Below are 25,228 nucleotides of genomic sequence, written 5' to 3' on the forward strand. Positions count from 1 at the left end.
TGCTTCAAAACAACGAGACAGACACAGGAGTGACGCCATGAGCGAGGAAACTAAGCTCAGCGAATCCTGATGTGCGGGTGTCTGGCCCCAGATGCCACCGCACCAGCCCCCCAGTCCCCCTAGTCCCGGGCTCTACCTGACAGCGGATCATGACGTGGGTCACTTTGGACTTGCCGTCATTGCTCTCCCCTTTGTCGTCGCCGGTTCGGACGGACAGAACGAAGTCCCCGGGGTGGCTCTGGCTCTCTCGGACAAGAAAGCTGCCATGCTTCCCCTTCTCCGTCAGCAGTTTCTCTGCTTCCTTTCCGGACAAGTGACCATGGAACCACCTATGCGTGTGAAAAGCAAACGAGCCGAGCTCAGCTGGGGTGTGCAGTATTGTCCATGTACCACACTGGATGCTCTCCTCAACACAGGTTCCAGACAGACAGCTTCCTCCAGGGGACACGGACTGTCCGACTAGACAGACTGCATCCCGACAGACAGGAAAATGACAGAGATGTGTTAGAAATGACAAATAAGCCGGGTGGTGGTGGCGCACGCCTTTAATCCCAGCACTCGGGAGGCAGAGGAAGGCGGATCTCTGTGAGTTCCAGGCCAGCCTGGTCTACAAAGTGAGTTCCAGGAAAGACGCAAAACTACAGAGAAACCCTGTCTCGGAAAAAAAAAAAAAAAAAAAAAAAAAATGACAAATAAAGTTCATTTTTCTTTACTGAGACAATAAAAGTATCAGTGCTGAGATTACAGGCAATGCCTCCACTGAATTTTAACAAGGAGCCCAGGATCATTTGAAAACAATATCCGCCACATGATGGTGGTGCACGCCTTTAATCCCAGCACTCAGGAGGCAGGCAGAGGCAGGTGGATCTCTGAGTTTGAGGCCAGCCTGATATACAGAGTAGAGTGAGTTCTGGGACAACCAGGGCTATACAGAGAAACCCTGTCTCAGAAGAAAAAAATAAACGAAGGAAGAAAGGAAACAATATGTTTCAATGCTTTTAAATCTCCCGTCTTTTAAAAATACACTTGACTTTTTTTTTTCTAAGTGCCTAACCCTAAAAGAACCAACTGTTGAGTTACAGGCATTTAGTGAAAAGATCAGAAAAAGTTACAAGCCTGGGCATGGTGGCACATGCCTATAATTCATGTGTGCTTACTAGTTTTATGTCAACTTCATACAAGCTAGAATCATTTGGGAAGAAAGAGCCTCAGTTGAGAAAATATCCCTACCAGATTGGTCTATAGGCAAGCCTATGGTGCATTTCCTTAACTGATGATCGATGGAGGAGGGCACTGCCCACTGTTGGCCATGCCATCCTTTGGCTGGTAGTCCTGGGTACTATAAGAGCAGGCTGAGCAAACCAAGAGGGCAAGCCAGGAAACAGCATTTCCTCACGGCCTTTACATCAGCTCCTGCCTCCAGGTTCCTGCCTTGAGTTCCTGCCCTGACTTCCCTGAATGATGGACTATAAGCTGTAAGATGAAGTAAGCCCTTTCCTCCCCAAGTTGCTTTGGTCATGGTGTTTTATCACAGTAATAGAAACTCTGACTGAGACACCGTACAGGATGTACATACAAGATGAGGAGCACAGTGTCACCCTCAGTTACACAGCCATCAGGAGGCCAGCCCAGCCTGCATGAGACCTGGACTCAAGCAACAAATAAACAAGTTATAAAAGAGACAAGATAATCATGAATCTGTGCTCATTTTGACATTAGATAAAAATGGATCTTTGTTATAAATTAATTCAAAGCATCAGATTTTTCTGTATTTCTAACCTATACTTAAATGTCTCTCAACCTGCTGTCCAGTTCTTCAAACCACACTGGGTTATCAGTCAAGCTTTAATAGTATGTACATCTTGGAGCAGAGACAGGGTTTCCCTAACAGTGTGAGCTCCCACAAGCAGAGAGCAATGTCCACTTGGAACCCAAAAGGCTGTACTTTAACTGTTGTGCTGGAGAGTCTGGATGCAGGCTGTCCAGGGCCATGAAATGGCAGATTCTGAAACAACTCAGCTCTTAAGTCACCACAGAAACATCGAAAACTGAGTCACAGGAACGTCATGGCTTTAGGTAAGAAAGCCAACATTCCCTAGCAGGTAACACTCCTCCCCAAAGACTTGGTCAGCGTTCTTCCATCTACACTCCACTGAAAAGGTCCATGCAGAACTAAAGCAGGTGAGACAACTGGAGGCTACAGCAGCCCTCGGAGAAACAAATGACCAGCACATAATATGGGCATCGGGGAAAGATACGATCGATATACAGACCCAGAACCTGCAATCAGAAAGGGGACTGCAGAAGCCAAGGCCAGGGCCAACCAAACAAGCACTAGCTCTCAACTCCAAACCCATGGGAAGGGCTCTACCACATGGCAGTTCTCTGCAGACAGTCATGCTCACACATCTGGGAGATAACGTTAAAGAGAAGGTGAAGAGCCATGGGCTTAGCCTGACCTCTGTTGGTAGTGCTGCTGAACAACTGGTCTGAGCCACTATGGAATACTGCTGCTGTTTCAGCATCTCTCCCAAAGCTCATGAGCTGTGGATAAATCTTACAATAAAGCCTGTACTAAATCTACTCGGGGAAATGTGAGAGCCCTGTGGAATCCGTGTAAGGAACACTGACCGCAGCTGCTGTGAGGGAAGGGCATTCTGCAAATACTCTGACGCCATCGTTCCTACTTTAATACACCACCGGGCTGGGGATAGAGCTCAGTGTGTAGAGAGCCTCGCTGGCATGACCAAGCCTGTGCTCAACCCCCAGGACCACATCAGCCAGACACAGTGAAGCACCTCTGTAACCCTAGCACTCAGGAGCTAGAAGCAAGATCATCAGGAATTCAGTCATCCTCGCTACACAAGGAGTCCCAGGCCACCCTGAACTACACTAAACCCTGCCACAAACAAAACAAAACGTAATGTTTTAAAAATGACAGCATGGGGAGCTGGAAAGATGGCTCAGCAGTTAAGAGCACTGACTGCTCTTCCAGAGGAGCTGGGTTCAATTCCCAGCATCCACATGGTAGCTCACAGCTGTCTGTAACTCCAGTTCCAGTGGACCTGACACCCATGGCAAAACACCAATGCACATTAATTAATTAACTCATTAATTAATTGAAAAAAATGACAGCATGAGGGACAGACACCAGCTTTGGAGTCATACAGATCCTGTGTGCCCCACAAGACAGACACGTAGCATATAGCCCTAGAGTGCAGATTAGCGTTCACTAAGATGTCACTGACCTTTCAGAGGTCGGGTCTGCGCAGTTCAGTGGGTACTTGAGCTCAATAACATCTCCGTTCTTCTCTTTCAGCTGCCCGTGATGCTCCATGTAATACTGGACCAGTTCAGCCAAGGTGGCAAACTTCTCCCCACCATAGAGGTCATAGTAGTCCCCAGTGTTCTGAATCTTGATGTGGGTGACGGCCCCATTTCTTCTAAAATAGTCCATTGGGGGGAGGGGTGTCAAAGAGCAATACTTGGAAAAAGAGACCTCACATTAGGAGAAGATTTCACCCAAACCCTGGAACAAACCCAATGAAAAGATGTACCCCATCCCTGAAACTGGAGATCAAATCACCCCACCAACTATGCCGACCCACAGCACTGTGTCTGCCTGTGCCCTGGGTAGCTTCCATTTTGAACTGCTGGCCTATTTTTATGGTATAGGTTGAGTGACAACTATTACTGTCCTTAACAATTAAGGACACACAGTTGAAGTTAAAATCAAACACCCACTACCTTGGTGTCCAGCAAATCCACTCCTAATCGTTTTTGTCCAAGGCAATAATAATGAATAGGTAGCAAAAGACTTTCAAAAACGGACAAGTAAAAGACAGAAACTCAAAATATTTATCACCGAGATACACCAACAGCCAGGCTCTTGGAAGGCTGAGGCAGGAAGACACTGGGCTACAGAGCAAGACCATGTTTAAAATAAATAAGAAAATGTACAGGCTTGCTTGTAAATACATAAATATTGCCTAAAAAGTATGGTGATGCACACCTATAATCCAGCACTTGGGAGGCTGAAGCAGGGGGGGTCAGAAGTTTAAGGCCAGCCTTCAATACATGAGATCATGTCTCAAAAACACAAACCAAACCAAAAGATCCAACAACAAGAAAAATAAACAGGGCCCAATGAGATGGTTAAGTGGGTAAAGGGGGCTTGCCAGCAAAGCTGACCTGACAAACCGAGTGCAATCCCCAGGACACATATGGGAGAAGGAGAAAACCAACTCCCAAAGCTGTCCTCCGACCTATACATTCATGCCATGACACTTTCACACATGCACACACACCAAATAAATGTAAAAAAAAAAAAAAAAAAAAAAAAAAAAAAAAAAAAAAATTAACCAGTACATAAAAAATGTAAATGTTAAAAAAAATTAAATTAAATTAAAAATTTGTGAGTGGTGTGCTAGCTCAGCAGGGAAAGTCTGACAACCTAAGCCTGGTCCCTGAGAGCCACAAGAACTGTGGCAGGAGGAGGGAGCTGGGGCAGGAGGAGGGGGCAGGGAGCTGGGGCAGGAGGAGGGAGCTGGGGCAGGAGGAGGAGCTGGGGCAGGAGGAGGGAGCTGGGGCAGGAGGAGGGAGCTGGGGCAGGAGGAGGAGCTGGGGCAGGAGGAGGGGGCAGGGAGCTGGGGCAGGAGGAGGGAGCTGGGGCAGGAGGAGGGAGCTGGGGCAGGAGGAGGAGCTGGGGCAGGAGGAGGGAGCTGGGGCAGGAGGAGGGAGCTGGGGCAGGAGGAGGGAGCTGGGGCAGGAGGAGGGAGCTGGGAACTGGGGCAGGAAGAGGGAGCTGGGAGCTGGGGCAGGAGGAGGGAGCTGGGGCAGGAGGAGGAGCTGGGGCAGGAGGAGGAGCTGGGGCAGGAGGAGGAGCTGGGGCAGGAGGAGGAGCTGGGAGCTGGGGCAGGAGGAGGGAGCTGGGGCAGGAGGAGGAGCTGGGGCAGGAGGAGGGAGCTGGGGCAGGAGGAGGAGCTGGGGCAGGAGGGGGAGCTGGGAGCTGGGGCAGGAGGAGGGAGCTGGGGCAGGAGGAGGAGCTGGGGCAGGAGGAGGAGCTGGGGCAGGAGGAGGAGCTGGGGCAGGAGGGGGAGCTGGGAGCTGGGGCAGGAGGAGGAGCTGGGGCAGGAGGAGGGAGCTGGGGCAGGAGGAGGAGCTGGGGCAGGAGGAGGGAGCTGGGGCAGGAGGAGGGAGCTGGGGCAGGAGGAGGAGCTGGGGCAGGAGGAGGAGCTGGGGCAGGAGGAGGAGCTGGGGCAGGAGGAGGGAGCTGGGGCAGGAGGAGGGAGCTGGGGCAGGAGGAGGAGCTGGGGCAGGAGGAGGAGCTAGGGCAGGAGGGGGAGCTGGGAGCTGGGGCAGGAGGAGGGAGCTGGGGCAGGAGGAGGGAGCTGGGAGCTGGGGCAGGAGGAGGGAGCTGGGGCAGGAGGAGGGAGCTGGGGCAGGAGGAGGGAGCTGGGGCAGGAGGAGGGAGCTGGGGCAGGAGGGGGAGCTAGGGCAGGAGGAGGGAGCTGGGGCAGGAGGAGGAGCTGGGGCAGGAGGAGGGAGCTGGGGCAGGAGGAGGAGCTGGGGCAGGAGGGGGAGCTGGGGCAGGAGGAGGGAGCTGGGGCAGGAGGGGGAGCTGGGGCAGGAGGAGGGAGCTGGGGCAGGAGGAGGGAGCTGGGGCAGGAGGAGGAGCTGGGGCAGGAGGAGGAGCTGGGGCAGGAGGAGGGAGCTGGGGCAGGAGGAGGGAGGAGGGAGCCGGGGCAGGAGGGGGGAGCTGGGGCAGGAGAAGAGGTTGTGAAGCACACACATCACACACACAACAATAAACAAGTATATTCAAAACGTGTTAACTAACACAGAAGTCTGGCATTCACTCCCTAGCAGGTGACTGTCCAGTCAGTGCTGACATCTCCTCTGTGTAAGGCTCAGGCTGTAGTCCTACATACACCCTTACTCACAACTTTCTTTCAAAAGGCTCAAGAAGCCCTTGTGGTGTGGAGTGTGCCTGCAATCCTAACACAGAGGCAAGCAGATCTCTGTGAATTCAGAGCCAACCCTGAATCTATATGTCAAGTTCCAGGCCAGCCAGTGCCATTTAGTGAGACTCTGTGTCATTAATAAATATAAGACCCTGTGCTATAAAAATAAATGAATGAGGGGCTGGAGAGATGGCTCAGAGGTTAAGAGTACTGACTGCTCTTCCAGAGGTCCTGAGTTCAATTCCCAGCAACCACATAGTGGCTCACAACCATCTGTAATAAGATCTGGTGCCCTCTTCTGACCTACAGTCATACATGCTGTATACATAATAAATAAATCTTTATAAAAAAAAAAAATGAATGAATGAATGAATGAATGAATGAATACATACATACATACATACATAAATGGTACTTCCTAAGTCTCAGATTCTAAATAAATTCAGAAGGACATGAGTTACTCATCTCTTTATGTGAAAAGTAATGTCTAGGGGCTGAAGAGATGGCTCAGTGGTTAAGAGCACTGGCTGCTCTTCCTAAGGACCCGGGTTCGGTTCCCAGCACCCACATGGTGGCTCACAACTATCTATTACTCCAGTCCCAGGGGACCTGATGCCCTTCTCTAGCCGCTGTGGGCACCAAACACACAGGGCACACATACACACATGCAAGCAGAACATTCATACACATAAAATAAAATCTTTATAAAAAAAAAAAAAGCATAGAAGCAGGCCAGTGCCCTGAGTGCTCCACAGTGCAGCAGATGGGCCCTCAAGCTCTGAGGGAAGGTGTGAGGTGGCCAAATGCTGCCTCGCCCTTCCTCTGGAAACACCCTGAGTATCTGTCTCTCTTTACCTTCCAACTTACCTAACGGACAGAGTGAAGTCTCCAGGGTTACTCTTACTGGGCCTTGCCAAAAAACTGCCATCGACTCCTCTGGTCAGCAGGAGATTCTCTGCCTCCACACCAGTGATGTTGGGGTGAAACCATCTGGAAGGAGGACAAATGACATTGAGAAGCACAGGCCTCAGTAGCACCCACACCACCACAGCTGAGCGCCCTCACACCACGTGGTGGAGGCCTGTGAGCAAGGGCTGACAGTCAGCCTCCAGGCTAGCCCTTCCCCTCTCCTTAGACCCTTTTCTTGGGTGGGACATTAGCATCCTGCCATCCTGCAGGCCCTGGAGGTGGGAGAGGGGCATGGCCAGTGGGGCTGGGCTGTTCACACAATGCACTAGTGGGTCTGACTGCCCCAAAAGATCATCCACATGTCTGCATGCAACAAAATTGTCTGCATGCAACAAAACCAGGCAAACACAAACTACTTCATAAATAAGGACAGGTGCTGAGGCTCACAAGAGCCAAGTTCTCACTGCTGGGGGGAGGGAACCAGAACACTCGCAAGGTACCAGACTGCAAAGGGAGACACCCATGTAAACTCAACATCCTAATACCTATGTAGAGACAAATACATAGATATATGAACAGAACAAGGTATTTCCAGAAATAAATATAAGTTGCCTCCCCAACAGAATACTTGTTCAAAAAAAAAAAAATCTGATAAAGCATCACAGTAGAGAAATTTAACAGAATTTTTTTTCTTTTTTTCTTTTTTTTGAAACAGGAGTCACTATGTACCCAAGGCTAGCCTAGAACTCAAGACTCTCCCACTTGTAGCCTCTAGAATAAGACTAGAGGTGCACACCACGCCCAGAGCAGACACTATCTTACTCAACTGGCAGTCTCACCTGTTAGAGGGAGCAAACTGTGCCTCCAGATCCCACACTAGGAGCGTCAAATACAATGTCCTTCAGAACACAAAAGTGACCACTTGGATGCCATTCACTTCAAAAGATTCCCCCTAGTTTCCAGCAAATTCTCCCTCATGTGGCTGGAGAGACGGTTCAGCAGTTAAGAGTACTTATTGCTCTTGCAAAGAAACCTGAGTTTAGCTTCCCCCAGCACCTACATGGTGGCTAACAACAATTTGTAACTTGGCTCCAGAGGATCTGATTCCCTCTTCCACCCTCCAAGGGCACCCATACTCATCCCAGAGTGCATGCGCACGCGCGCGCGCACACAAAATACTTAAATAAATAAAATATTTAAGATCTCCTTCATGGACTTAAATCACCAAGACTCATGTTAACTGAATCAATGCTCAGGCTAAAAGACGCTGTGTCTTTAGAGACTGACATTTCTAAATACTCTCAGGAAATGAGAGTCAATATTAAATGTTAGGAACCAAGGCCTGGGGCTGTATCCCAGTGGCAGAGTGCTTGCTTAGCATGCACAGGACCCTGGGTTCCACTTCAGTCCTGCATTAGTCATACCACAAAAACCAGGGGAGGGGCGGGGTACACACCCTAATCTCAGTACTTGAGAGATAGAGGCCATCCTCAGCTACAGCCTAGGCTACAAGAGACCCTGTCTCCAAAAAAAAAAAAAAGACAGGTGGTGGCAGTCCATGCCTTTAATCCCAGTAGTCAGGAGGCAGAGGCAGGTGGATCTCTGAGTTCCAGGATGACCAGGGCTACATAGAAACTCTTTGTTGGAAAACAAAACAAAGAAATAAAAAGTTTCGGCTGCAGCTTCTCTGAACTGTGGTTCCCATCTAGGTGCTCAGGGCCCCAAAGGAGTCAAAAAGCAGTTAACGGTGGGGTTTCCAGCTCTTCGGGTTTTCAAAAGGCATAATGGTACTCTTGCCTTACCCACACCAGCTAATTACTACATTAAGTCTCTCTTACTCTTGTCTACCAAACCTCCGTGTTCACTTGGTGTGGTAGTCTAAAGCTGAGAGGCATGAACACCTTTTATTTAAAACAAACACACAAACAAAAATCAGTTGGGCGTGGTGGCACACACCGTTAGTCAGGCTTAGTACTCTGGAGGTAGAAGCAGAGTGAGTGCTGGACCAAGCCAGGGATACACAGTACGATCCTGTCTGAAGCCGGGCAGTGGGTGGGTGGCGGTGCACGCCTTTTATCCCAGCACTCGGGAGGCAGAGACAGGTGAGTTGAAGGCCAGCCTGATCTACAGAGCGAGTTCCAGGACAGCCAGGGCTACACAGAGAAACCCTGTTTTGAAAAAAAATAAAAAGAAAAAGAACGAACAAACAAAAAGATCTTGTCTAAAAGAAAAGAAAAAAACTTACTTATCTCATAATACAGGTCGGAGACAGAATCCGTCAGAGTACTGGATTGCTGGTTTTGGTGTTAAAGGCATCCTCCAGTGGGTGAAAAGCATTTGACTGCAGGGTTTCAAGGGTAAAAACCCAGAACCTGGTGCCAGACTGTCTTGGTTCAAATCCCAGCTCAGTGACCCTTGGTAGTTAACCCCTCTTAAGCCATCTATGAAGCAGGGAGAGTAACTGCCCCCTATGGCACAGGGGCCTGAGAAAATGAGACAGTTCTTTATCAACAGCACAGAACTGTCTAGAATAGTGTCTGGATGTCCCTGTGGCAGACAATGGTGCATACCTTGATCCTCAGCAGGTGGAAGCAGAAGATCAGAAATTCAAGGTCAGCCGGGGCGAGCTCATCATCCTGTGCCTCCACTCCCCTCATCTGTGTGAGGTGAGTGACAGAGCGCCTGCCCTTCACAGGTGTCGAGGATGCGTGAGTCAAGGCACCAAAAAGAACCACGCACCCGCCCCAGCTCTCTGGGTTCCGAGCTCCTCTGAGACAGCCCGGCCTGTCCTCAGGAACCGACCCCCTCTGCCTGCGTCTGTGTGATTTAGCTGTTGTTGCTTCCCCACCCCCTTCCATGTCAATCTGACTTTTCTGAGCAGAGCTTCGATTGTAAATTCTGTCCAAATCAGCCACTGGGTGGGGACACAGCTTGCTGAGCCTCAAAGCTTCGACCACTTTCTTTTGGTTTTTCACTCTCTCTAGAGACAGGCTGGCCTCCAACCCTTGATCCTCCTGTCTCAGCCCAGCGCTGGGCTTCCAGGCATGGCACGATGCCTACCTCTGCCCATCACTGTCAACTTTCACTTTAGCTCTTTAGTAACCTGTTTCTAGTACGATTCTCATTTTCTGTATGGGTGTGCTCATGCCAGGGCACTCATGTGAGGTGGGTTCTCGCCTTCCACCACGTGGTCCTAGGGATGGAGCTCGGGTCATCAGATCAACGGCAAGTGCCTTCACTGAGTCATCTCTCTGACCCTTATTTATGTTTCAATCATGATAATGGATATCTTGTAGTGTTTGAAAATTACCCGTAAGCCTACAACCATCAGTTATTAGATTTGTATTTTTATGTGTTGGAGTGTTTTGCTGGTGCATCAAATGTGTGCCATGTGCCCAGAGGCCAAAACGGACATCAGATCCTCTAAAGTCAGACAGTTGCGAGCTGCTACATGAGTGCTGGGAACTGAACCCAGGTCCTCTACAAGAGCAACAAGTGCTCTTAACCACTAGGCTCTCCAGCCCCAAATCACCAGGTTATTAAAGGGGAAAATGGTGCTTCCTCTGTGTGAATAGTGAAGCAATCCCAGCCTCTCTCTCCGGAGTTACGGCCCACTATTAGTCCTCCTGAGAGGGGCATGGCAGGCTAGAAGTTGCTTCACTATGCAGGTATCCAGCCTGGGCCCACAGTTCACCTACTGGCCTGTTCTCTGTCCTCACTGTCCTCTTTTCCTCCTATTTTAAAAACAAAACTCTTGTAGTGTCTGAAAAATTACCCTTAAGCCTACAACCATCAGGTTTTTTTTTTTTTTTTTTTTTTTAAGACTGCTTTGTATCTTTGATATGTGTGTGGGTGTTTTGCCAGGACATCAGGGTGGGGACATGGCTCAGTCAGTAAAGTGCCTGCCATGCCAACATAGAGCTCTGAGTTCAGATCCCAAGGACCCATGTAGAAGTTGGGTGTAGTGGTTTGTGTCTATAACTCTAGTGCTGGAGAGGTGAGGACTCCTAGAGCTTGCTGGCCAGACATTCTAGCAAAAACCTTGTGGAGATGGTTTTTCCACTCTTGTTTTATTTTTTTTGTTTTTTGTTTTGTTTTGTTGGTTTTTCGAGACAGGGTTTCTCTGTGTAGCTTTGTGCCTTTCCTGGGACTCACTTGGTAGTCCAGGCTGGCCTCGAACTCACAGAGATCCGCCTGGCTCTGCCTCCCGAGTGCTGGGATTAAAGGCGTGTGCCACCACCGCCCAGCGGTTTTTCCACTCTTATGTGAGCTGTAGATTTACTGAGAAACCCTCTCTCAAAACTAAAGTCACCTGTGAGAAACTCAGGACTGTGCACACAAGTGGGAACCCAACTTTTAACCTACGGCTTGAAGGTCTTCCTGTAGGAGTACATTCGTTTTCATGAGTACAGAATATTCTACTGTGCCAACACAGTCATATCCCTGATGTAAGAGGCTGATGCAGCTGCTTTGGTTACTCACATCTGTATTATCAGTGCGCAGGAGGCTGAGGCAGGTGGATCTTTGAGAGACAGAGGCCAACCTAGGCAACACAGCAAGACTGTCTCAAAAAAACAAATTAACAGTCAAGCATGGTAGTGCTCACGTGCAATTCCAGCATTCACAAGGCAGGGTACAATCCAGCCTTGTCTACACAGCAAGTTCCAGGCTAGTCAAGGCTACAGAGCCAGACCTTATCTCAGAAGTAAAGGAAGGAAGGAAGGCAGAAAGGAAGGAAGGAAAGGAGGGACGGAGGGAGGGTACCCGGTGATAATGCTGCACTCGTCTTTGGACACAGTCATATATGTAAATTAGATTTTTGGAAATTAAAAGTCAGTGAGATGGCTCAGCAGGTAAAGTGTTTGATTGCTGTTCAAGCCTAGCACTCCAAGTTTGATCCTGGGAACCCACCTAAAGGTGGAAGAGAACCAGTGCCATAAAGCTACCCTCTGACCTCCACATGCACCATGGCAAGCATGCTCCCCTCCACAATAACAATAACTAATTTATCAATAAAATGTTTAATCTACATAAGTAATTTTTCAGTTGTGTTTTGTCTTGAGACAGGGCTGCTCTGTTGCCAGGCAACACTGAGCTGGAAGGATCCCTCTGTCTCTATCTTTCAAGTGCTGAGGTTATAGCACGTGCCATTAGGCCTGCTTTAAGGGATTCTTTTGTGTGGACATGTGTCGCACATGATAAACACTGAGCTGTATCCCCAGCCCCTAACTTCTATGGTGACAAATACTGCCGACTACCCTGGAAGGCACACCTCCACAGCCATTCCATCCCTCACCTTTATCAACACTGCATGAATTATCAAGCTCTGTCTGCTCCCCTGACCAGTGGAAAGTGGCTTCATCTCAATTTGCATTTCTCTGACACCTTTCCACCAATTTCCTGAGTTGTAGGCTTCTCGTCCATTTTTTCCCCCTCATGAGTTCAGGATAGCTTTAAACTCTATATATAGCTGAAGGTGACCTTGAATCTTGATCCTCTTGCCTCACCCCCTGAGTGCTGGGACTTTTCCCCTCTTTGAAGTTTCCTCTTATTAATATGTAGAAGCTTGTGACATAACCAGAAAATTATCCTTAGCTAACTGTGTAGCAGGGATCTCCTTTTTCCCCTTCCTCGGTGGTTTTTTTCCTACAGAAGTTCCTCTTGATGGAGTTAAATTTGCAAGATTTTTCCATTGTGGGTTCAGAGTTTCCTGCCACACTTAAGAGATGAACCTGAGTGAGCTCTGTCATGCACTGGAAGTGAGTTACTACACAGGCCAGCTCAGACATCGGCTTTGGAAGCAGAGAAAACACTCACAGGCCAGCAAGATGGCTCTGTGGGTTAAAGGCACTTGCTGTCATGACTGACCATCTGGCTTTGGTCCCGAGGACCCACATGGTGAAGGAGAAAATAGACTCCCAAAGTTATCCTCTGACTTTCACATGTGTATCATGGCCCTCCCCCAAAGTGTACACACACACACACACACACACACACACACACACACACACACACACACACGTAAATACATAAATAAAAAGCCAGTGAGACAGCTCAATGAGTAAAAAGCACTTCTGCCAATCCTGGCAGCCAGAGTCAGACCCCTGGAATCAACATGGTGAAGGAGAGAACCACCTCTCCAATGCTGTCCTCTAACCACACCCAGGGACAGGCAGACAGGCAGGCAGACAGACACACACACACACACACACACACACACACACACACACACAACTTTCTCCCATTCGCAAAATAAGAAAGCAAACTTTTAAAATAAATAAAAGTAATAAAAAATTTAATGAAATCATTTTAAATGAAAACAACGTAAAGTCACAGATTTTAATGGGTCCTACTCCCCCTCGTGCTTTGGTGACCTCTATGATGTCCTTATGTAGCCTCTGAGCATGCTTTTCCCTCTCAGCTCCACAGTCAGATTCCCCACCCCACCTTCCCAATGAGTCCCATACTTCCCCTGGGTGACGCACAGCTCGGTGCTTTATCACAGCTCTCCATTGCCGCTACACTCAAGGCTGGACCGGCAATTCCACGGAGGTATAGTGTTGGAGTCCACTAGGTTTCCTACAGGCTGTACCCAGCAGGACTGCATGAGAGGTTGATTGGACCACGGGCCTGGGTACCAGGTGTTTGTAAGGGTCTAACTAGCAAGAGGGAGGTCTTTTGATCCACCCCTTGGCATTGTTATAAATAGTCTTTTGGAAAAAAGTTCTGGGCTGGTGGATAAGGATCCAGGCTCACCAAGTCTATCCTGCGTTTTCTCTCTGTTTTCTCTCCCCTCTCTATTTCTAACTAACTCTCTTATCCCTCATTCCTCAAGAGTTCCTGGGGTAAATAAGTGTGGGGGCTAGTGCCCTAAAAGGACCCAAGATGTGTCTACTTCTTTCTCAGTGGATCCCAAACTCCTACAAAGGGCTAACACGCAGCAATGTATTCTGGAGTCAGAATCTCACTCTGCAGCCCAGGAGGCTCTGGAGCCCCAGTCTTCTGCCTCAGTCTCCCCAGCGCTGGAACATGGAACTGCAATACTCAATGGAGCCAGCAGCTCCACCTGATAACATAGAATGGCTATTGATTCTAGTACGTGTCTCATACTGGACACACGCAGCGAATGAAGCAAGTTTCCCCTGTACAGGCTACTGTAGAAACGTTAAGAATTTGGACTCAGCCGGGCAGTGGTGGCGCCTTTAATCCCAGCACTCAGGAGGCAGAGCCAGGAGGATCTATGAAGTGCATTTAACAATTTTTAAAAGTTTACACATTTTGGAATTCCCTCCAATAAAGCCAATAAGGACATGTATTTTTATTTTTTTTTTTTGTTTGTTTGTTTGTTTGGTTTTTCGAGACAGGGTTTCTCTGTGTAGCTTTGCGCCTTTCCTGGGACTCACTTGGTATCCCAGGCTGGCCTCGAACTCACAGAGATCCGCCTGGCTCTGCCTCCCGAGTGCTGGGATTAAAGGCGTGCGCCACCACCGCCCGGCGACATGTATTTTTAAATATATGCATCTTCACTTAAGACAAGTTGTATTTTTTTTTTTTTTAATGGCTGGAGAGACAGCCGTGGGTGCTGGGAACTGAACTCATATTTTTGGTTGTGAGCCTAGCCTTTAACGGCTGAGCCATCTCTCCAGCCCACAAATTGTATTTTTATTAGCATTAAAGATACAGAATAAGGGGCTGGAGAGATGGCTCAGAGTTTAAGAGCACCGACTGCTCTTCCAGAGGTCATGAGTTCAATTCCTAGCACCCACATGGTGGCTCACAACAATCTGTAATGAGATCTGGTGCCCTCTTCTGTGTACATAATAAATTGTGAACTTAAAAATGCTTACAATTGCAAATATTTTGTTCATCTAAAAAAATAAGGAGGAATGTAATCACCATACATTACATGTGTGTATGAAATTGAAGACAGCAATGTTCTAAAATAGAAAGTGGTGATGATGTCATGGGCCTATGAGGATGCTAGTCTAAAGTCTATCAAACTGTGCAAACAGGCAAATTGTATACTATGTGAATTATTGGTCAATAAAGATTTTATAAAATGTAAAAAAAAAATTAAAGGTTTGTATATTTTTAAAAACACTATAAAAGTAACTTTTTTGTTTGTTTTTGAGACAAGTCTCACTGTGTAACCCAGGCTGGCCTCCAACTGGCAATCCTGCCTCAGCCTCCAAACTGCTAGTGTTATAGTGAACAACCCCATGCAGCCTGAAATCAAAGTTAGTAACTAGTCTGCTACTTATATCGAACTCAGAGCTGCTGCATGGGTCCTCACCCTGGCTATGTCAGTCTCCTCTATTCCATAGCGCATCCACCACAGACACAGAGGGAGGTGTGGGAGGTTCTGTGAGAACTGTTTCGGCGCCTCGGGTGAGGTCCAGTAAACATCCCTTTACCCCTCAGCAGTATCAGAAGCAGGTGATAAGGCAGGTGGCCCTTTGCTTACCCTTCCATTAAATCAGCTGCAGTATTTCATTTACAACTTGTAATTATGCCCGTCCTGTTATTACAGGTGAGCAGATGAGTGCTGTTTCCAGGGGAACCACAGAAACCAGTACTTACTGCAGAGGACCAACAGAGGAAAGGTTTAATAAGCATTAGTTTCCCGCTGCTGCTGCTGCTGGTGGATGTCCCGAGGGACAGAGCGCTGACGCGTAATTATGATTGTTTCCCACAAGCTGTTAGTGTGCCATTTCGGTTCCACTGTCTTTCCAGACACCTCGCTTCTGTGTGGCTCCGGGGCTGTCCCCACAGTATTTCAAACAGATCGAAGTTTCCATGCCATAAGCCATCCCTTTGAGCTGGAATATACATTAAACCCCGCTCTTAGCTAATTTTTCAAAAAGCATTTCTGATGACCAAAGCCTTTCCCTCAACTACACGGACAGTAAGATAGTTCTGTGGTCGGTAGCATGCTCACTAGTGAGGAGCAGTGACTCCAGCTGCTGAGAAGATGCAGAGAAATGACGAGATTCACAGGAATGTGGATTCTAGGACGGACCTCCAGGGCTCTATGCACTTACAGAGATTCTGTTTGTCTGTCTTTAGTATTTGGCTTCTCATTATGTGTATATGGTGTGTGTGAGAGAGAGAGTAGCTGCATGCCACAGTGCACTACAGAGGTCAGAGGACAAATCCTGGGAGTCAGTGTTCTCCTTCACAAGAGGAGCCAGGACTGCATTCAGGTGGTCAGGCGTTTCCAGTAGCCCAAGCTAGCTAGCTTCAAACTCCTGATCCTCTGGCCTCCACCACCAAAGTGCTACGAATATAAGCCTGGGCCACCCCAGATTCTGGCTCAACTACTTTGGACATTAAGTCCTGAAACAAACAAGTCTCCAAATAGCTCTTCCTCCCACCTTCTACCTAGCAGAATTTACCACAGGAGGGACCAGCCCACAAACCAGCCACACCTGCACCACCATGGAGCAGTGTCTGTATTATCTGGAGAAGAAAGGCACACAGAATGACTCAAAGAGCTTATCAACGAAGTGACTGACACTTAGTGACCATGAAGACTCAGGACGGCTGGGGTGTGGTTCAGTGAAAGAGCTTAGGCTGGGCAGGTGAAGCCTGTGCTTAATCCCCAGTGCCACTTATAATAAAATAAACGTCAAACACACTACAGGGAGGGAAGAAGTGAATGCTATTCTCTTGCTCATTCTGAGACTTGCCACCCATGCCAATCTCTGGTAACCACCTATATTAAGGATCGAACATGGCATGGTACATGCCTGTAATCACAGCACCTGGAAAGCTGACAGGTAGGTAGATGGCCACAAGTTCGAACCCAGCCAGTGAGTCCCAGGCCAGCCATGGCTACGTAGTGGGTCCCTTCTCAAAAAGAAGAAGGACCTGTGGTCATAATATGTCTCAGGTGGATTCCAGCCATTTCACAGAAAGATGCACATGCTCCCGAGCATCCCTGGCAGAAGAACTTATGAAAAAGAGACTCAGTGCCGGGCAGTGGTGGCACACTCCTTTAATCCCAGTACCCTGAAGGCAGAGGCAGGTGGATTTCTGTGAGTTTGAAGTCAGCCTGGTCTATAGAGTGAGTTCCAGGACAGCCAGGGCTACATAGAGAAACCCTGTCTAAAAAAAAGGAAAAAGAAAAGAAGAGCCTCAAGTCAGTATCTGAAACAGGCTTTAGAACTTACTACACAGAAGCCCTCTGCCCAGTGAGCTTGAAGAAACAAAGGACGCAATCCTGCAAGAGTTACAAACTCAAGTGAGGTGGAAGCCCAGAACTCAGGCTTGTAAGTTCAAAGCCAGCTCTGCTACACAGCAAGTTCTGGAGGCCACTCTGGGGTACAAGAGACTGTTTCAAAGCGGCAAACACAGAAACCCTGGGATGACAGTACACATCTATAATCCCAGCACACAAGGTGGAGGGAAGAGGATGAGAAGTTCAAGGCCACCCTCAGTACACAGAGAGACTGGGGCGAGCTTGAGCTAGATGAGACTCTGACTCAAAAATTTAAAAAAAAAAAAAAAAAGTTTTTAAGTATACAAAGCAAAACTATTTAAAGGGAATTCAAAGAGAATCTATATCTTGGATTAGGGAGCAGGCATGTATGTACTTCAGTGGTAGAGCACTTGCCTAACATGCAGGAGGTCCTGGGTTTAATCCTCGGTACTGCATTAATTAATTAAAATCCAAAGCTCTGCTCTTTAGGGGATAGGAACCTGTGACGTGGGGGGGGGGGGGGGAATGGGTTTGTTTTTGTGTGTGTGTGTGTGTGTGTGTGTGTGTGTGTGTGTGTGTGCGTGTGTGTGTGTGTGCGCGCGCGCGCGCGCGAGACATAATCTCTCTATGTGGTCCTGGCTGTCCTGGAGCTTGCTGTGTAGCCCAGGCTGGCCTCAAACTCAAGAGATTCTCCTGCCTCTGCTTCCCAGGTGCTGGGATTCAAGGTGTGCTCCACAGGCTAACAACAGATAAAATGTAATAGAGCAAGTGCTCACAAAGCCACAGAAGGTGACGATGCTGACGTCTGTTCTCTGCGAGCCGCCCAGCCCAGGGCTACAGCAGAGCAGCTGCAGTGCAGGAGGAGTTGGAGGTCCACAGTCTCCTTCCAGCTCCCGGCCAGCAAACAAGGGGCCCTGTTCTACCCTTCTCACCTCGGCCCCAGAGAAATCACACTCTGGGCAGGTGACAATGGTCCTCTTCCCTAATTAAATGTGAGTATTCTCTAGGAAAAGGCTAAGTCCCGGAGAAAGGCAGTCATTAGGAACAGCAATCTAAGCAAGACGTTACAAAAAGTCCCAAGAACAACTCTTCTGGGGCAGCAGACGCTCTGTCCGTCTAAATCACTGTGGGGCAGCAGACGCTCTGCCGTACAAATCTGTCTTCTGGAGTCTTCACTGGTCAGCATCTCCACTCTGATGACAAGGCAATTAAAAAAGAAAGAAACCTGCTCCAAAAGCCTCTTTCCCGAGTGCTTCTCCCCCACTTCAAAGCCTCGCCCTGTTTGATCTCGCTGAACCCCCTCCTGCGATCCTGCCTTCGCAGGAGCCAGAAGGATATTTTTAAACAGATCAGCTCATGCCACTCCCCATCACATCCTTCTATGGTTTTTTCATTGCTCTGAGGTGCACATGACACTGAAGACCTTAGGGCCGGGGGTGTAGCTCAGTGAGGGAGCACAGGCTGAGCACACAAGGCCCAGCACAACAAAGGGGAACAAATGGATTCCTTCACAGTCCAATTTCTACCCCGCATGCACCCCCAGTCTCACAGGCTCTGCGTATGCTCCCTCCTGCTCACCAAACACCCCTGGGACTTCCCCCAGCTCAGCACTTTTAAAGCACTGTTTCCTCAGACCTGGAACACTCAGTGCCTAGCACAGGAGCTGCTATACAGTAATCCCACTGAGTTCAGTGAACCCTGAGTAGAGCATGCCTGAAATCACTCAGGAGGCTGAAGCAGGAGGGTTTCCACATCCCAATGAGCCTGGATTAAGTGAGACCCTGTCTCTAAATAAATGAACCAGGCGTGGTAGAACACACCTATAATCTCAAAACTATGGAGGCAGATGCAGGAGGATCATGAGTTCGAAGACATCCTCAGCTACATGTAATATTTTAGACCAGCCAGGCTACATGAGACCCATCACAATGAAAATAAACTTGTCAGTGAATAGACAGTTTCATACTGTGGGCCAATGCAATAAGAACTTGTTATAGCATTTGTTTCTGGGTTTTTTTGTTTTGTTTTGTTTTGTTTTTTTGGTTTTTTTTTTTTGGTTTTTCGAGACAGGGTTTCTCTGTGTAGCTTTGCGCCTTTCCTGGAACTCGCTTTGGAGACCAGGCTGGCCTCGAACTCACAGAGATCCGCCTGCCTCTGCCTCCCGAGTGCTGGGATTAAAGGCGTGCGCCACCACCGCCCGGCCTGGTTTGTTTTTTAAGTCCTCGTCTTCCTATACCCAGGCTGGCCTCAAGTTCACAGCAATTCTCCTGCCTCAGCCTCCTGGGAGCTGGGATTACAGGTATGCACCACCAAACCTGGAATTATCTTTAGATAATTCTAAAAAATAGATTATGTGGACTTGAGTGTTTGCCCAGTATGCACGAGGCTCTGCATTCAATCCTAGCACTACAAGAATTGAAGTGGAGTGTGGTAGCACATGCTTGTAACACCAACACTCAAGAGAGGCTGAGGCAGGAGGGTTCTCAGTTTGAGACTAGCCTGAACTACATAGAGACACCTTGTCTCTAAACTAATTTAATTAAAACAGACTGTGTGTGTGGACAGACACACACATTACTTAGGTACATATACACACTCACAGTTGCACATAGGTGTACATCACAATATGTACAGGCAAATGTATACACAGTATATCACACACTGATGAACTGTAGATCTCAACTTGGAACTGGTTTTATCCAACTCATCTGCTGCTGGTAAGGAAGTCAGGCTCCTCTACGAACTCAATGTTCCTTGCAAAGATGCACAATCCAGACCCTTTCCCACGCCAGCTCTGCCAAGTACCACAGCACCTTTGCTAAATGCACAATACAATCTCAAAGCCATGACAATGAATCAGGCTGCACTTTAGAGCATTTGAACCCGTTTGAGGGGTCTCAAGCACTGGTACAATCCAAAACTCCCCTGGCACCTGCCAAACAGCAGTGTTTGCCCTTCCTCTGAAAATGCCAATTGCAGATGGCACGTACCCTGTTTTCTAAAGCAAAAAGCAATTTGTTCAGTGTCCCGTCACTCTGTGGCTGCCTGACTACGTCCACCGGGGCCTGCTAGGGACAATTACAAACATGACTTGGCACCGCCATTCCAAGGTCATGTGCGTCTCCCCCTAACAGTGTGCACATTGAGCGTGAGCAAGAATGGAAAGCAACTGGTCCAGCCCATGCTCTTGGGCAACTCCAGCCCAAACCCTGGCTTTCTGTAGGGCCACAACATGAATGAAGGCAGTGAGATTCCACTGGAGAGGCATGGGAACTGCTGGTCTTCAGCAGCACAAGCTCACTTACTCCCCCAGGAGATAAACCAATGTGGCTGCCAGGGAGCACCTGGGACAAAATGTACTTGACTGCCATGACAAACCAGAGCCCTCCAGTCTGATGACAGCTCAACATTCCACCCTCAGCCCAAGTCATCACATGCATCTTTTGGAGGAGCAAAAGCAGACTGAAAGAAGGGCAGAAAAGACAGGCAGTTTTGTCAGCTGAGTGAGGACAAGGTAGGGCACATGTGAAATTTTAACACCTAAGTTCATTATTCTCTCAGCTGGGTTCCCTAGGACCAGTCATTTAGTTAGTCCATGCCTTAGTTTCCCCACCTTCAAGGATGAGAAGCCAACATACTGAATATGCCAACATGCTAGTTACTGAATGTTCATAAAAGTCTAAAGCCTGCAGACACTAATCAAAACGAACTATTTTAGGACTGGGGGGTGTTGCACACACTTTCAATCCCAGCATTCAAGAGGCCGAGGCAGGTGAGTCTCTGTGAGCTCAAAGTCAGCCTGGTCTACATAGCAAGTTCTAGACCACCCAGTGTGACATAGTGAGACCCTGTCTCTAAAAAGAAAAACAAAAGTTTATTATGATAACTAAGTAAAAAAACGTCGATATGGTGATTGTCATTCAAGTGTTAGTTCCTACACTGACTTCCTCAAAAAGACCTCCCCTGAATCCTCATCAAAACTCGGTGTCTTCTCAGATCCTCAGGCCAGCAAGATGGCTCAGACGTAAATGCATTTGCCGAATGACCTGAGTCAATCCCTAGAATGCTCAGAAAGGTGGAAATGAGAGAAGTGACTCCACAGAGTTGTTTTCTGGCTTCCCCGTGGAAGCACACAATTAAAAAGAAAATCTTCCTTTACAAAAAGAACCAAGGCCATTCGGAACTGGCATGAAGACAGGGAAACATCTGCGGAAGAGAAGAGAGTCAAGAAACAAACCCACATGAAGGTCAAGTGTTCTTCAACAATGGAGCAGCCTCTACCGTGGAGACAGGTTCCCTAGGAGAAGTGCTGAGGCAACTGAACAGCCACGGTAGAGAGCTAGCAGGTACCCACACTCCGCACAATAATGAATTATTGGCCTCTGCAGGAATGAGGCATGGGTGTGGTACACACAAAATAAAAATAAATCTTAAAAAAAAAAAAAAGAGCTGGGCAGTGGTGGCACATGCCTTTAATTTCAGCACTTGGGAGGCAGAAGCAGGTGGTTCTCTGTGAGTTCAAGGACATCAAGGACAGCCTGGTCTACAAAGGGAGTTCCAGAACAGCCAAAACTATGGCACAGAGAAACCATGTCTCAAAAAAAGAAGAAAGAAAGAAAGAAAGAAAGAAAGAAAGAAAGAAAGAAGGAAGGAAGGAAGGAAGGAAGGAAGGAAGGAAGGAAGGAAGACGGAAAGAAAGAAATAAGAACTGAATTGACACATGACATTCCACAAAAATGGCTCAGATTACAAGGACTGACTGTACTAAGTTTGGTGAAATGTGGACAAGCTGCATGTAACTCTGAGTGTGGCCGGAAAGTGGAGGGAAGCACTCTTGCACACAGGCTGCAAGTGTCTGTAAAAGTCAAACACAGCCATTCAATTTCTAGATGGCTACTAAAGAGAGATGAAACCACGCTGACACCTTTGCAGGAGCATTCCCAACATCACATGTGAGTGACGAGTTCTAGAAACAGCCAGAGGTCGGTCCAAAAGGGTAAATAAGTAAGCAGCCCTACAATAGAACGCTGCACACTCAATAGTAACAAGTCACTGAACTCTCAGACACAGTGTGGCTGGATCTCAGAACAGGTATGTTATGCCAGGTGGTGGTGTTGGTGGTGCACGCCTTTAATGCCAGCGCTTGGGTCACAGAGGCAGGCAGATCTCTGAGAGTTCAAGGACAGCTTGGTCTACAGCATGAGTTCCAGAACAGTCAGAGTTATATACTGAGGTCCTGTCCTGGAAAAAAGAAATATGTATGTTGCACATAAAAAGTATGGCTCGGTGGGTAAAGGTACCTGCTGACCACCCTGACAACCTGAGTTCAATCCCCAGGACAACCTGTGCAAGGATAGAACCTCTGATCTTCATATACTGGGAAAGCTACACATGCACCCCAAATAAATGTTTGTTTATTTGTTTGTTTGTTTGTTTGTTTGTTTTTAAAAAAAGAGTAAGACAGGGCTGGGGAGATGGCTCAGCGATAAAGGCATTTGCTACCAAGCCTGACAACCTGAGTTTAATCCCTGGAACCTGTGTGGTGGGGAGAGCCAATTTCCACAAGTTGTCTTCTGACCTACAAATGCACACCTGGACATAGGCCCACACAATGAATACATAAACGTAAAAAGAAAAAAAAAAACTTTCAATAATCAAATATCAGGATCACTTTCCCCAAAAAGAGTTCCTATTGTCTAATTCAACTTATCTAAAATTCTAAGAAATGCAAACTAATGATGGTTAACAGTGGAACGGGGGCCAAGGGACCAGAAAGGACAGGTAAGAGTGAGCTGAGAACCTCAGCAGGAGTAGTGGATATGTTCATTATCTTGACTGCCGTAATGGTTTCCCAAGGATGCTCAGAAGTCAAGGCTTATCAAATTGTCTGCTGAATTAGATGCAGCTCATCTCAATAAAGCAGACTTAGAGCCAGGTGGTGGTGGCAGTGGCGGCGGTGGTGGTGGTGGTGGTGGTGGTGGCTGCCGCCGCCGCCGCCGCCGCCGCCGCCGCCGCCGCCGCCGCCGCCGCCACACGCCTTTAATCCCAGCACTTGGGAGGCAGAGGCAGGCAGATCTCTGTGAGCTCGAGGCCAGCCTGGTCTAAAGAGTGAGTTCCAGGACAGGCTCCAAAGCTACAGAGAAACCCCGTCTCTAAAAGAAGAAAGAAAAAAAAAAAAGCTCACTTAAAAACTAAAAAAAAAAACCAAGCTCCTATAGAGATCTAGCCTGTAATGCCAGGACTTAGGAGGTTGAGATTAAGGAAATGTAAGTTGGAGGCTAACCTAGGCAACATAATGAGGGACCCTGTCTCAATCCATCAACCTCACAACTTAAAAAAAAAAAAAAAATACACAAGGGCCACTTTATGTGTGTTGAGTTCCATAATGGGAATCTTCAGGAAACACTTACTTTTCTGTGACAGGTGCATGAAGTACCAGGGCTGAGGAGAAGGGATGACTCTATTCCAAACTGTCTTTCTGACCACTTGCTGCTTGGGCTGTGCCCACGCTGCCCTCCTGCTCCACTACGAAGCTGGACAATGTGGGGTCTATTGCTCCTCGCCCCTCACCCCACCCCCAGTGCTGCCCTTCTGTCTCCTAAAGCGGCAGATTCTCGCTAGTCTGGAAGAGCAGACAAAAGGGACAAAAGACTCAATGACTGTCTGACAGATTAAAGAATAGACAACTGTTTTATTTAAAAGCTCCCTGAAGAATTAGAACATTTGAGTTCTATACACTGTTCTGTTGAAATGGAGTTAGACATTACCCGGATCTGCAAGCGCATGCCAAAAGACCTGTCCAAGTCACTCATTTTCTAAGAGTTTTCAATTTTCTTTTTTTTTTTCCTCCCTTTTTTTGGTTTCTGAACCATGAAGGAACACCATTCAGGTGTATTTCTGAGGAGCTAATATTTTGAAAAGTCTCTTGTTCAAGTACATGCCAACAGCTTGAAATCGTTTTTTCAAATGTCTCAGTTGGTGGCCATAAAACTAAAGCGTCATGGAAAAGAATAGACAATGGGATGTGTATGTGTGTGTGTGAGAGTGGTCTAGGAGAGGTACAAAACAGCACCATCCTTATTTAAGAACCAGAGGTCACACTAGTGTTTAGCAACAAAATTACAGCTTACAAATAATTAGCAACAGTTACAGAACAATAACAGCAACCTAGTTATTAACAACCAGATTCTGTCTCCAACACTTATGAGGGCAACACACGACAATTTGCTTAATTCTGAAAACTCAATTTGCTCATCTTTAGCACGGAAGACCACCGCTGACCACACAGGACTGCGGTACTAAAACGTGTTAGGCTGGCCTCTAGTAAGAGCAAGTCAATGTCAGCAATTTAGTCTTGTTACCTTGGAAGTTTCAAAGGAGGCCATTCGCTCACTAATCCTCCTCCTGACCTTAGCTTCAAATCCTGTCCTGTCACAAGCACGTTACTTAGGAGCCTCAGTTTCCACATCCGTAAAACGGGAACACATTAGTTACCGGAGGGAAGGATTCCACGACACGGTAAGGTTCCCCTCCCTCCCACCTTTCAAAGCGAAGATCACGGGGGTAAGGAATAGTCTCATCGGCGGGAGACAGCGTCCGTTTTCCCACTTCTGGCACTTAGGGGCGAGGGCGAAGACGCGGAAAGGAGGCACCTAAAAGGGTCCCGCGTGAAGGCCCCGCGATGGCCCAGGCGCCTCCCCGAGCGCGCGGGGTTATTTCGGAATCCCCAGGAGGCGACGCTCATGAGGCAATGGGTCAGGAATGCAGCGGCCGGCCGGGCCGCGGGTGTCCCCACGGGCATCCCGGGCCGCGGGAGCAGGAACTTGGGGCGGCAGGAAATGAATGGGGACCCGCAGGCGGGGCGGTGGGGCAGCGGGGACGCCGGACCGGCGGGGAGATCGGGTGTACCCCGCTACGACCGGGCAGCACCGAGGCGGCGGGGACCCAGGCCGCGGCCCGGCCCCTGCGGGCGGCTCACCTCCGCGATGTCATGTTCCTCCCGCCTCCGGCTCCGCACGGACCCGCTGCTCGCTCAGGCTCCGCGGGGCGCCGTCACATGGGGGGACCCGAGCGAGGCCCCGCTGGGGAGCCGACACGGGTGCAGGCAGAGCCGGCCGGCCGCGCGAACAACCCCCGCCAGGCCTGGATCCCGGAC

The 25,228-nt window shown here is 48.5% G+C and overlaps 1 protein-coding gene across 2 annotated transcripts in view; it reads right to left on the reverse strand.

Annotated features, from left to right (window-relative positions):
* Ptpn11 (protein tyrosine phosphatase non-receptor type 11) overlaps positions 1 to 25,228 on the reverse strand; it is a 65,155-nt gene extending 39,927 nt beyond the window's left edge. Inside the window, exons 1-4 of one of the 2 annotated variants that reach the window (XM_059248898.1) lie at positions 25,052 to 25,228; positions 6,831 to 6,953; positions 3,249 to 3,443; positions 137 to 329 (exon numbers count right to left, since the gene is read on the reverse strand). In XM_059248898.1, coding sequence (XP_059104881.1) covers positions 137 to 329; positions 3,249 to 3,443; positions 6,831 to 6,953; positions 25,052 to 25,065 — 525 coding nt within the window. In that variant the 5' untranslated portion in view covers positions 25,066 to 25,228. The remainder of the gene's footprint in view (positions 1 to 136; positions 330 to 3,248; positions 3,444 to 6,830; positions 6,954 to 25,051) is intronic. The other variant, XM_059248899.1, reaches the window with a different exon arrangement.

This window comes from Peromyscus eremicus, chromosome 23 (assembly GCF_949786415.1).
Source record: "Peromyscus eremicus chromosome 23, PerEre_H2_v1, whole genome shotgun sequence".
Taxonomy (NCBI): Eukaryota; Metazoa; Chordata; class Mammalia; order Rodentia; family Cricetidae; genus Peromyscus; species Peromyscus eremicus.